The 13,659-nt window shown below is 39.0% G+C and overlaps 1 protein-coding gene across 2 annotated transcripts in view; it reads left to right on the top strand.

Annotated features, from left to right (window-relative positions):
- Positions 1-13,659, top strand: part of pdxdc1 (pyridoxal-dependent decarboxylase domain containing 1) — a 62,040-nt gene that overhangs the window by 43,391 nt on the left and 4,990 nt on the right. For both annotated transcript variants that reach the window (XM_048609337.1, XM_048609336.1), the window contains exons 16-21: positions 262-367; positions 1,588-1,759; positions 3,477-3,595; positions 7,045-7,166; positions 8,370-8,462; positions 10,996-11,092. In XM_048609337.1, coding sequence (XP_048465294.1) covers positions 262-367; positions 1,588-1,759; positions 3,477-3,595; positions 7,045-7,166; positions 8,370-8,462; positions 10,996-11,092 — 709 coding nt within the window. The remainder of the gene's footprint in view (positions 1-261; positions 368-1,587; positions 1,760-3,476; positions 3,596-7,044; positions 7,167-8,369; positions 8,463-10,995; positions 11,093-13,659) is intronic.

Genomic DNA, 13,659 nt, shown 5'->3' on the forward strand with positions numbered 1-13,659 from the left:
CTCTGTTCTGAGGAAGGGTCACCGGACCCGAAACATTAACTCTGATTTCTCCTTCACAGATGCTGCCAGACCTGCTGAGCTTTTCCAGCAACTTTGTTTTTGTTCCTGATTTACAGCATCCTCAGTTCTTTTGGTTTTTACCAAAAGTTAAATAGTGTCTTTATGCATAATTTAAAATATTAAGAAGCTCAAAATGAGTTAATAGCAAGTGCATTATCTTATAGTTAGTCATGAAATCATACCCTGTATTTCTGTCAACAGTTAGGAGAACAGCTAGGCCAGTTGGTTCCAACCAGTGGGGTGGATGTTGTAGAATTGGAAGATGAGGGAGTGTGTATACGATTTAGTCCATTGATGACAGCAGCAGGTAAGTAAAGAACTTAATTAGATATTTATATTGTTTACATTTTGCAATAAAGGATCTGTCTTCATTGTATAGTTATTTATGCATTTTTATAGTCTGTTTAGTCTAAGGCTCCAGGCTGCTGTTGTATAATATCTTTTTCTGCAGATAAATGGAGGGGATTTTCATAAGCATCGACTAGTTTGAACTCAATATCAAATGAAAGCAAAAGGACAGCATTGTGTTGGAACGTTGTCCAATCTCCTACCCTTGAGTTATTTGGGTCAATATTCTCTAGAGATTAGAAGAATGAGAGGTGACCTCATTGAAATGTACAAGGTTCTGAAGGGGCTGGATAGGGTCGGCTCTGAGTGGTTGTTCTTGCTGGTCAGGAAATCAAAAACATGATTGCTGCTCAGGATAAGGAGCCAACCATTTAGCACTGAGATGAGGTGAAACTTACTCACTCAAAATGTTGCGAATCTTTGGAACACTCTGCCCCAGACACCTGTGGAGTCTCCATTATTGAATACCATTAAGACTCTGCTGGACAGGGTTTGGTGTCTCAGGGAATAGAGGGACATGGGGAGCTGGTGGGAAAACAGAGTTGAAGCCCAAGATAAGAAATGACCATATTGAATGATGGGGACGGGGGGGCTCCCCTATTCCTGTGCATTTTTCTTGTGATACGGATTTCATTAGCCTTCTGCAATATACTGTGTGTACGGAAGTATTAGGAGAGGTCCATAAATGATTTGCAAGAATTCTAACAATTCCAGTGCTGATCTTGCATATGCACATTATCTGGATTTGAGCAAGTAATGACCACAAATCCCATGTGTATTTCTCTTCGACTTTATTGCTACTCAGGGTAGTTGGGGCTAAAGTTTTATGTTGAACTTCCTGATGCAATTATCAATGAAATTCAATTCCTACATGAAATTGTCCCCTTCAGTCAGGAAATATGTTTATCCATATTGCTTGATATCTTTATCTTTAAATGGCCCCTCTTTTTATATAAAAGTATCTTATAGAATGAAATGATGAAACAATATAGCTACCAAACGTGACACACTATAGCATTGAAAATTTGCTATTTGAGATGAAGTGCAAAACAGACAATTGTTTTTATCATGTACACCTCATTTCCCAGTCTTACACTGAGGTCTCACAGGTTACTCTGTCATCCATGGTTGCTGGCTGTCCTGGAATTTCTAAAAGAGAATTTCACTTTATTTATTTAGTCCTGAACACCACACCAGAACATGTGGACCAATTGGCTGAATGTCTGAAAGCAAAGATTCCCATTCTAATTAGCACCTTACAGCTTCGAGAAGAGTTTAAACAGGAAGTTTACCGTACTGCTGGCCTGACATGTATCGAAGATCTCAACTGGCCTGGATTAGGTGCTGTACGGTAGGTCTTTGAAAATGTATTCAGCAGTATGTTTCTGGAAGAAGTGAGAGACCATGCAGGGTTGTAGCAAGAATGAATACAATGTGCATAATCCCAAATTATGGGCTGGGAGCATTTTAAAAAATATACAGTTTCAGGGATATTAATGACAGGAAGGATCCATTTGATTTGAACTCCCAAATAGAGATTAAAAGATTGAAGCAAAATATTATGGATTGTGGAATTCTGAAATAAAAACACAAGTTGGAAATACTCTGATTTGGCAGCATATGTGGAGGTAGACACAAGAAAAGAGTCAAACATGACTATTTAAAACTGAAGGTAGGTCTGAAATGTGCTCGGTTTTATGCTACCGAAAGGGGTGTGGGGCATTTGGGGTGGAAGAAGGGGAAGTGATCGTGTCACGTACAGAACCTCAAGCCAATGTTCTTGAGGATGTGGGTTCAAATCCCACCTTTGGCAGATAGTGACTTTTGATAAGAATTACAAGGTGTCTGGTGGTGACCATGTAACCAATGTCATTGTCATAAAAATCCATCTGTTCACTAATGTCCTTTGGGGAAGGAGATCTGCTGTCCTTATCTGGTCTGGCTTACACAGTCAACCACATTTCTGTGGGTCACCTTAACAATTAGGGACAGGCAGTAGATGCTGACATAGCTAGTCATTCTCTCATCCCCTGAACCAAAAGAAAAAAACACAATGAAAGGAAAGATGTGGAAAAAGGTCGAGGGGAGGAGAAATCAATGCCTTGAAACAAAAGGTGGACGGAATGGAATGGTGAAGTATAGAACCAGAGTGAATGATATGATTGGGCCAGGGACCACTAACATTTAAAAAGAAATCTATTAACCAAAATGAATAAAACTACAATCATTCACTTTTTTCTAACAAACATAATTTGAAAAAAAAGAGAATTGAAACTTGTGACATTGAAATATCCTCTTCCTATCCCTGGTTGCAATATTTTCCATATGTTTTGTCATATCTAAACTGTCCGGTACCATACCAATATGAAGGCAGGTGATCTTGGTTCTAAACACTGTTACTGCAGGTTCAAAGTAGTAAAGTAAACGTACAGTGAATGCAGTGCAAATCACAGCTATAATGCTTCTTGGGTAATTCTGCTTTTTAGCTGATAAACAATTTGAAGTACAAAATTGGCCACAATGTTCACATGTTCTTTCTAACAATTAATTAATTCACACACCAGGAAATGCTTTTATTTCTACATGAATAAATAAATATCAAACATTATTCTCCCTCTGTTTATTATCCACCAGCTTACTGTTCATAGTTATCTGTTCCAATTCAAAATGGCTTCAATCATGAAGACATGTCCTCTTTGATTGAAGAGTATGATCGTCAGGACTGCAGACCTGTATGTTGTGTAGTTCACCATGAATGGTTGAGTCCTGAATGGCTTGATATTGATGCAAAATTGCAGCTCTATTATTAACCATTCAGGAATGCACAAGGCTTCTCCTTGGTAGTGGCCTAATGGGGACCCAAACTTGTTGGGTGGCTAGGGTGAGAAATGTAATGTCAGTTAATCATTTGTTTGAGTGATTGGGATGCAGAAGGGAAGTACTTTGTATCCTCCCTAACTACTTTCTGCTTCCAGCGTAAATATGGACCTGATGGGTTTGACATCTGCTTTGTTGCTTCTCGGCAGTTGGATTGAAATTTAATACCGAACTCTATACGTTACCTGCAGGTATGAAGCTAACAGTGAAGAACCTGATCCAGAAAAGCAACTATTAGAAATGGAAAAAATAACCACCGGATTGCTAAAGAAATTGAAGGAACTTGACTCCGACCTGATATTCTCAACAGGTCAGAAAGTCTTTCTCCCTCTAGGACAAAATGTGTAAAACAAGTTAGCTGGAATTTACAACACCACACCACACTGTGCACCATGGTTTTATCTGACTTTTCCCACTACTGAATTTCTATCCTTAGTCATGCTGCTGTAGAACACTTCCAAGAGGAAACCAGAAGCATCTCGTCAAAGAAGGCAAATGAGGGAAGTTTATTGTGCATTAGATAAACTACAATACTGCAGTTAGCCGAATGAAGGAATATGGGAGAAGGTCTAATAGGGTCCAACTGGGAATCACCAGTTTTGTTTCAATTTTCATCAAAAAAAATTAACACGTGTAGCAGAAGCTAACCATGTTTTTTTTAATTGACATGGGCATCGCTGGCTGGTCAACACTTATTACCCATCCCTGGGTAGGTGATGGTAAGCTGCCTTCTTGAATTGCTGCAGTCAGTGTGCCTTGGGTAGACCCACAATGCTGTTACTGTTAGGGAGGGAAATCCAGGATTTTGACCCAGTAACAGTGAAGGAGCAGTGATATATTTCCAAGTCAGGATGCGAGTGGCTTGGAGTGGAACTTGCAGATGGTGACATTCCCATGTACCTGCTGTCTCTGTCCGAGATGGAAGTGGTCATTGGTTTGATGCTGCATAAGGATCTTTGGTGAATTTCTGCAGTGCATCTTGTAGATAGTACACACTGGTGCAACTGAGTGTCGGTGGTGAAGGGAGTGGATGTTTGTGGATGTGGTGCCAATCAAGCGGGATGCTTTGTCCTGGATGGTGTCAAGCTTCTTGAGTGTTGTTGGGGCTGCACCCATCCAGGCAAGTGGGGAGTATTCCATCCATATTCACACTTGAGGATGTGAAAGCATCAGAGGGAGTGCAAAAGAGGTTTACAAGAATGCTTCCATGTATAAGGAGCTTTCTTATAAACTTAGGTTGGAGAAGAGAAGGCTGAAAGGAGACTTGATGGAGGTATTCAAGTCATGAGGAGTATGGCCGGAGCAGACAGGGAGAGACTGTTCCCGTTGGTGGAAGGATTGAAAACAAGAGAGCACAAACTTGAAGTAATTGGCATAAGAAATAAAAACAAATTTGGAGTATCTGTTCAGTTCTGAGCACCTTGTCTAAGAAAGGATGTTAAATCCCTGGAGAGAGTGGACAGGAGGTTTACTTGAATGAAACCAAGAATGAGGGATTTTAGAAAGAGGGAAAGTTTAGACAAGTTTGGCTTATTCTCCTTGGAGCAGAGAATACTAAGAGGTGACCTTATCGAGGTGTTCAGAATTGTGAATAATTTTGACAGGGTAAAGAAGGATATTCTGTTTCCATTAGGCGGTATGTCAGTAACTAGTGGTCACCACTTCAAGATTGTCAGTAAGAGAGCTAGGAGTGAGATGAGGAGTAACTTCTTTACTCAGCATTGTTAGGAATTTGAATGCACTGCCTGGGAGAGTTGTGGAAACAGATTCCATCGCAGATTTCAGAATCGTGCTCGATATATCTTTTGAAAGTGTTGAATTTAGACAGCTCAAAGAGAGGGCTGGAGAAGGGGACTGACTAGCTGTATAGCTCTTTCAGGAGCCAGTACAGTCACAATGGGTCAAATGGCCTCCTTCTGTAAGATAAAATATATGACCATGAGAAAAAACATTTTCACGCAGCGAGTCGTTACTGTCTGAGAGTGTGGTGGATTCAATTGAAACATTCAGAAGGGATTTAGAATGTTCTTTTTACAAATAACAATGTGCAGGGTTACAGGGAGAAGTCAGGAGAATGGCATTAAATGAAATGTTCATTGGGAGAGCCAGTACAGACAAACAGGGCAAAATGACCACCTTCTACACAGTAATCATTTTAAGATTTTGAGTATATTCAAGCATGAGATGGATAGATTTTTGATCTCTGCGGAAGTTGAGGGATAGAGTCAATAGACAGGAGAGTGAAGATGAAGCAGAAGATCAGCCAAAATTGTATGAAACAGTCTCGACCTGCTCAAATTTCTTAACTTCTTGTGTAAACTAGAAGCAAAGGGTTGAATCTAGTCTGTGGGGAGCGGCTTTGTATTTATTTGCAATACTTTGATTTTGAGACTAGACGGTAAGCATTACATTGAACGGTAGGAGGAAAGCATTGTAACTCTTTCCTCATGTAACTTAATACCTATGTGCTTACATCAGCATTCACTTGTCCTCGTAGTGATGTGATCATTTGACAGGAAATACCCAGTGACACCAATAGAAATAAATGAAGAAAACATTTCACTTTTTAAAACTTTTACTGTGATCAGCAAACCAAAATCAGGTCAAACATTATTTAACAGGCACATAACACTTCAAATAAAAGGATAAATTTCACTTTAAATAGTTGATAAAACCTAGATACATACGAACAGAATCAACAGCACCTGCATCAGTATATACACCCATGGCACCATATGCAGTTCCAAAGCACTCTGACTCCTGTGTAGGATCTCTCATTTTCTGACTCTGTCACTTCAGCTCTCGAGTCGGTTTCTATGGCAGCCATTGTGAAATTTCCAGATGCTGTAACACCCAAACATCACAGCACTGTGCAGTGTTCTTGGCTAGTTTCACAACAGTGTTTATTCCCTCGAGATTGCAGCAGAGTAGCAGTGCTGCGTTCAGGTTCCTGGCCTGTGGTTCGTCCACTTCCATTTGCTTACTTTTTTTCTCTTTAAAAGCCTTTTTCAGCTTCTAATTCTAATTCTAACAGTCCTGATGGCACAGCATTCCCAGAGACTCCTTTCTCTGCCCCCTTCATGTGGTCTGATTGGATCTGGCAAACCCGAAGCAATGGCAGTTTCCAATCCACAACTTCAACTCTTAATCTTTCCTTTTATTTTAAACTATATTACACATACAGCCTCCTGTAAAAAAGTTTATTTTCTGGTCACCTTACCTAAAGGATTCTGTTCTACATGAAGATATTTGGGTCTGTGTCTTTGCTTAGACCCACTGTAATCAGATATCTGATTCGCTATCTGTTTACTCTTTGCTTTAGTTCCATACCAACCTAGCTTACATATGCGCTTCTAAGGAGCCTCAAGACATGTATTGTCTGAATGATTTTGGTTTCATTTTGGACTTAAAGGGATCTACCTACTCAAAAGGAAAAACGGGCATTTCCTTCAAGGAACATCACATTTCCCTGGATCACGGGCGTGCAACGAACCATAACTGTTAGGTTAGATTATACTCGTCAGTTCAACAATGTTGTATCAAACCAACCAGAGGAACACAGAAATAAGGATTTTGTATCAAATATATTTGCTTGTACTTGTGCTTGTTACTCGTAGGAAAGGACTTGTGGACATTATGATCAATTTGGTCTTAAACATTTTAAATAAATGACAGTATTTGAGGAGTACTGTAGTTCTATTTTATGCTAATTTTACAGCCCATGTTTAACATTTATTATTTAATACTTTGAATCTGCAGGGCCTGAGTTTGAAGGTGAGAAGAATTGCATATATGTCGGTATGGTAACTGATAACTTGGATGTACCAGAACTAGTGGAAACAATTGCAGCCATGGGCAAAGAAATTGAGGAAAGTTCAAAGGTATGTAACAAATTGTTTGATAAAAATCATTTTCTACTTCAAAACCAAGCTTAATTTTGAATAGCAATGGCTTGCAAAAGTCAGTTTCTTCAAAGAAATGTACCACAATTCTATTCTTTCAGTTAACAGTAACTAAATTCGACAAAATAATTAGTTTGTTGTCTTAGTCTAATTTAGTTCCATCTAGATCTGAATATTTTGTTTATATCTAATACATGGGATGCATCTCCTCTAACTGAATAGTTGTAGTTTGCAAGTGTAGTCAAATCCAGTTACAGTGATTTATGTGGCCATTATATCCAGTTTCCCATTATGGTACAATTCAGTGTTACTCACCTTTCCCACAAGGCTGTTTAGTCTCCATGGATTTTACTCTAACAGTCAGCTTCTTAACATTACCGTAACACTGCTGCTCAGCACTTTAGCTGAATGGTACCATGCTCAGATTTAGGACTCAGTTACAGGAAGTAAAGACTGATTAAAATATTGTTTTTTTTTAAAATGGCAAATGTTTAAAGTGATGCTCAGAGGGGAGTGGTGGTACAACTGGGAAATTGGCTTTAGATTCCGAATACCTACCACTCTGGCAACACACTTCCATGTGTCTGCTTCTGCAAGAAGGGTCTAGGCCTGAAAGGTCAGCTTTCCTGCTCCTCTGATGCTGCTTGGCCTGCTGTGTTCATCCAGCTCTACACCTTGTTATCCCACTTGCAATACAATGTGGCTTTGGAATTTAAAAATTGCCCCATTCACTGTGGGTTACTACAAACATATATGCTACTATGTACATCTGTTAGTGCTTGAATGGGCTTAAGTAAAAAGGACTTGCACTTACTTGTTGAATTAGTATGATGTGGAGATGCCGGTGATGCACTGGGCTGTACAAAGTCAGAAGTCACACGACACCAGGTTATAGTCCAACAGGCTTACTTAAAATCACAAGCTTTCAAAGCGCTGCTTCCTTTATCAGGTGAAGTGGAGACAGGCACACAATATCTTGCCATTATCTCTCCGCCTATGTATTCTGTGCCTGTGTGCCTCCCTCCTGGTGTCATGTAATTTCTGACATTGAATTAGTATGACATGCATATTACAAACACCTCTAATATTTCTGAAATTATGACTTTGCAGTAGAAGAAACTTCTTGAATCTTCATTGTGTAGTACTATTACTAACTGTAATTCTCTCGTATTTATTTCGAAGTTATTGGAGAACATGACTGAAGTAGTACGGAAAGGCATTATTGAAGCAGAGCAACAGTTACAGAAAGCAAATGAAGCTAAACTCCTTGAAGAGGTAAATACAGATATTTCCAGATTGTGTTTACATCATTTTATCAACATTAATCAATAGCAATAACATCAAAAGCTGTTCACTAGAAATAAAGGGAGTAGCAATGCAGGATTACACTTTTAACTTGAACGTATGTTTTTGCATTTAGTAACCTATTGCTAGTAATTGTTTCATTTCGGTTAAATCTTTAAACCAACTGTTTTTGCTGAAATTCTGAAGAAGGGTCACTGAACCCAAAACATTAACTCTGATTTCTCTCCACAGATGCTGCCAGACCTGTTGAATTTTTCCAGCAGTTTCTGTTTTTGTTTGCTGAAATTACTTGGCATGCAGTTATTCTAGCTATCATCAGTGATGCAGACATGCTGTATAGTTCCAGAGTAAGGAACGGTGATAAACATCATGGTATCAAATTAGATCTGTTTTTTTTTTAGCTACTCCAAGTCCCCTGGACACATTAGCTATGTTCCCAAAACATCTGAAACTTACAGGGCAGCAATATTGAAATAAGTTTCTGTCTTCTCACTGCTGAAGTTTGATTTAGTTAAATGAGATACTCCCAGGCTGGATTCAGTTACATACCCACTAGCCTCCAACAAGTAGCTGTACCATTAATTCAGCCTCAAATGTACTTGTGTTTGCAAAAACAAACCTGATAGCTAATAAAGTGATTATTTAACAAACCTTAATTTCAACTAAGCAACATCTCACAGATGCAACTTGTGATATTTTATGATTGAACAGGAACACTACAGTGGGAGTTGAAATACATAACGTGGAGATGAACTATCGAAACTAGTCTGCCCCTGTTTGGAATACTTTGAATTGGTCGCTATTCTGATACTTTACAAGAGAAATCACTCTCACAGCGGCATGTATTTAATCAGTGGGTATAGAATAATTGGCTAGGATTTGAGGTCAGTAATGATGAAGCGGCTCTTGCTGTTATTTTAAAGAAAACTGTCGACAAAAGTTCTGGTGAATTCTGTGGCAAAGACATGCCTTTCTATAATGTCACAATGAGGAGATCTCCGAGTACTCAGCAGTCATGATATCAACGAGTATAGCAATGAGCCAATCACATTGAAGTATTCTTAGGCAGCAAACCAGGAAATGAATATCTTTCACTTTCAATTTAAAATTTCAGGTAGCAAAACATGATGATAATTCGATTTAGATAAAAACTAAAATATCAATATTGGCCATCTTTAAATGAAATATGCATGGAATTGTTCTATCATAATGGAAAGGTTTGGCATGACACAAATATAAAAGGTTCTGAAGAATGGTCATTGGACCTGAAACGTTAACTCTGTTTCTCTCTCCACAGATAGATACTTCCAGACTTGCTCCAGCAATTTGTATTTTTGTTTCAGATTTCCAGCATCTTTGGTCTTTTTCTAATAAAAGGATTGTTTCAGGGTATTCAGCAGTAATTATTAACCTAATACACTGTTAAACATGCAGTTACACGTCATTTAACAAGCTTTCACTATTATTCAAGTGTTTTTACAACAAGAATAACTGTAAAGCTGTCAGTTTGCAAAGTGATTGCAATCTCAGGGACCTCAATAGTGCACATTCTAGAGAACAATAGATTACTTACGGAAACCTCTGTGTTTCCATATTATGCACATTACAGTTGAAGTTTCAGTGGGATGAAGATGGCCTAATTTAAAAAAAAAACTGGAGAAACTCAGCAGGCCTGCAGCATCTGTGGAGAGAGAAACAGTTAATGTTTCAAGTCTAGTATGACTTTAGAATCACCATTTTCAATCCCTTTCTGTTTTGAAGAAGTCATATCAGACTCGAAACATTGACTCGGTTTCTTTCTCCACAGATGCTGCTGGACTTGCTGACTTTCTCCAGCACCTTGTTTTTATTTCAGATTTACAGCATCCACAATTTTTATTTGAGTAATATTCCCAAACACTTAACAGTTTTGTGATGGTCATGATGCAAATTCTGAGCATTGTAAAGCTGGTAATGATCTAATTACAGGTTCTGATGAGCACAGTGAGGATTCTTTGCAGGTATCATTTGTTCTGTGAGATTAAATTAAAATAATTCACTTGTATTTTATCATAAATTCATTTTATTTTCTGCCAGCATTGGCAGGCCATGAGGTGTGCTCAGAAAAAAGAATGAGCAGTTGTAATTTATTTATTCACATTTTACAGTTTACAACAGAAATTGTCCTTCCAGCTTCTAACAAATGGAATAGTACAATTAATCTATTTCAAATGAGGATGTGGAGGTGCCGGTGTTGGACTGGGGTTGAGGGGTGGACAAAGTCAGAAGTATGCGACAGCAGTTTATAGTCCAACAGGTTTATTTGAAATCACAAGCTTTCGGAGCGCTGCTCCTGCGTCACCTGACAAAAGAGCAGCACTCCTAAAGCTTGTGATTTCAAATAAACCTGTTGGACTATAACCTGCTGTTGTGTGACTTCTGACTTAAATGATGAAGGCTTGAAAATAATAGTAGTGTTATTTTATTTGGGCACATTGTTCTTTGTCACATTCTGTCTTTCTAGGGACTTCTACGACAGATTCCTGTAGTTGGCTCAGTACTTAATTGGTTGTCCCCAGTCCACAGCTCAGTTCAAGGCAGATCATTCAATCTGGCAGGAGGTAAGATTTCAGTTCTTCATAATGCATAGGTTTATTCTGCTTTAAGATTATACTCAAAAGTTTTTTTTTCAAAGCATTAAATAATACAGCACTGTTTTAATACAGGATGTGAACAAATACTTTGCTCTGGAACATCATCCATATTTAAAACCTTTTTGATTTTACTTATCATTAAATATTCTGAAAACAGAATATAAGAGTTCCGAAGATCAAGCATTGTTTGATTCCCTTTTCTTGAACTTCAATAATTACTTTGCTTTAGCTGTCTATTTTCCTTTTCCTGAGGGAACTGGCATCTACAGGTTATAGTACCATCTGCACCGATCAGCCTCCAACTGGTCAAAACAAATATTCTTTGACAATTATATGTGCATGTGGCAAAATAGCAAGGGTTAAGAGGCTATTTGGGCCTCCCAATCCAGCTGGTCCTTTCCATACACTCGCACTTTCGCACAACGGCTACTAGAAGTCAAAACAGAGAGGGAAAACTTGGCCATTTTGTTCTGTATATAGCCAGGATGCCATAATGAATTAGTGAATCTGAATGAGTAGCACAGTTGAGATGAGCTAACTCAGCACAGATCAGTAATTGAACCTAAAGTTTTCTAATATTTATGTTCGAGATGAATGATGTTTTATAACAGAGCCACCAGGGTATCATTTCCTGCATTAGTGGAATAAGACATGGATGATTGGAAAATTATTTATCACTCATTCACTGATGTCCTTTAGGGAAGGAAATCTGTCATCCTTACCCTAGTCTGGCCTACATGTGACTCTAGACTAATTGCAATGTGATTCACTCTTAACTGCCCTCAGAAATGGCCTTCCCAGCACCATTACTGATCGAGCTGGCTGACTCCTAAAGGACAAAGCTACTAGCCTGGGTTTGTGGCAGGTGGTGAAGGAACCAAGAGGGGAAAAACATACATACTTGACCTCGTCCCCACAAACCTCATAGATATGTCTGTCTATGACAGTCTGAGCAGGAGAGAGCAGCACACAATCCTAGTGGAGATGAAGCTGCAGCTTCACATTGATAATACGCTCCATTATGTTTTGTGGCACTTCCCACCGTGCTGCTGGAGAAGATTTTGAACAGATCTGGCAACTCAAAACTGAGTATTCATGAGGTGCTGTGGGTCATCAACAGCAGAGATGTATTCAACCACAATCTGTAAGTTCCTGGCCCTGCATATCCCCTACACTACCGTTACCATCAAGCCAGAAGATTGACCCTATTCATGCCAGACGCAGCATGAGGTATACCTGAAGATGATCTGTTAATCTATGAAGTTACAGCACAGGACTATTTGTCTGCCAAGCAGCACACGATAGTCAGGGCTAGGCAATCCCACAACAACTGATCAAATTATAGCTCCACAGTCTTGTCACAGTCAGTCATGAATCGTGGTGGACAATTAAATAACTAGCAGGAGGCAGAGGCTCCAAACATATCCTAATCTTTAATAATGGGGGAGCCCAGTGTAAAATCAATACAAAATACAAAGCTGAAATACTTGCATCCATCTTCAGCCAGAAGTGCAGACTGAATGATCCAACTCAGTCCCTCCTGAGGTCCTCAGCATCATAGATGCCAGTCTTCAGCAGATTCAATCCATCCCACCTTATCAAGAAACAGCCAGAGACACTAGATGCTACAAAGACTAGGGGCCCAGGTAACATTCCAGCATTAAGACTGAAGAATATGCTGCAGAACTAACCATGTTGTTTCTGTACAGCTACAACAGTGATATATACCTGACCAGGTGAACCTGCACACACAAAGCAGGTCAAATCCAACCTATCCAGTTAAAACCTCATTTGTTTACTTTCAATCATAAATGCTGGAAGGGTGTTGACGGTGCTACCAAAATCAGCACTTGCAAAAGAATAATCTGCTCAGTTTGGGTTCTGCCAGGGCAATTTAGCTCATAGCCTTAATCTAAACATGGATGAAAGAGCTGAATTCCAGAGGTGAGGGGAGAGTGATTGACCTTGGATATCAAGGCTGCATTTGACCGAGTGTGACATCAAGGAGCCCTATACTCCTGTTTTCTGCTTCTCTCCCATCTTGTATAGAGGGGTTATATTTGCTAATTCCCAATCCAGTTGAAACATTTCTGAATCTAAGTAGTGTGGAAAATGAGCACTCCTACCTCATTCCTCTAATTTCTTCTTCCTAATTAACTGTTTAGTCATTCTGTGCCATTTTCTTATATTCTGATCTATCATCTAACATGCCACTCAACTTTGCACAATTGTATGCTTTTTTTCTTAAGTTTGATGCTTTCCCTAAGTTCCTTAATGAACCACTAATATTTTCTTTATACTGGAAATATATTGACTCTGAGTAGTATGCCAGTTCATGTCAGCAAGTTCAGCTTTCATGCTTACATAGTTATCCTTATTTAGATGGACCCAATTTTCTCCCTTTCAAACCAGATGTAGAAATCATTAATTTTGTGTTCCCTGCCTTTACTCTTAGGTGATGAATTAATCCTGTCATAATACTAACCATCAAGTCTAAATAACCTGCGCTAAAGAAACAATCTGGAAGGTAGTCT

The sequence above is a fragment of the Rhincodon typus genome, chromosome 21, assembly GCF_021869965.1.
Source record: "Rhincodon typus isolate 14 chromosome 21, sRhiTyp1.1, whole genome shotgun sequence".
In the NCBI taxonomy this organism is placed as follows: Eukaryota; Metazoa; Chordata; class Chondrichthyes; order Orectolobiformes; family Rhincodontidae; genus Rhincodon; species Rhincodon typus.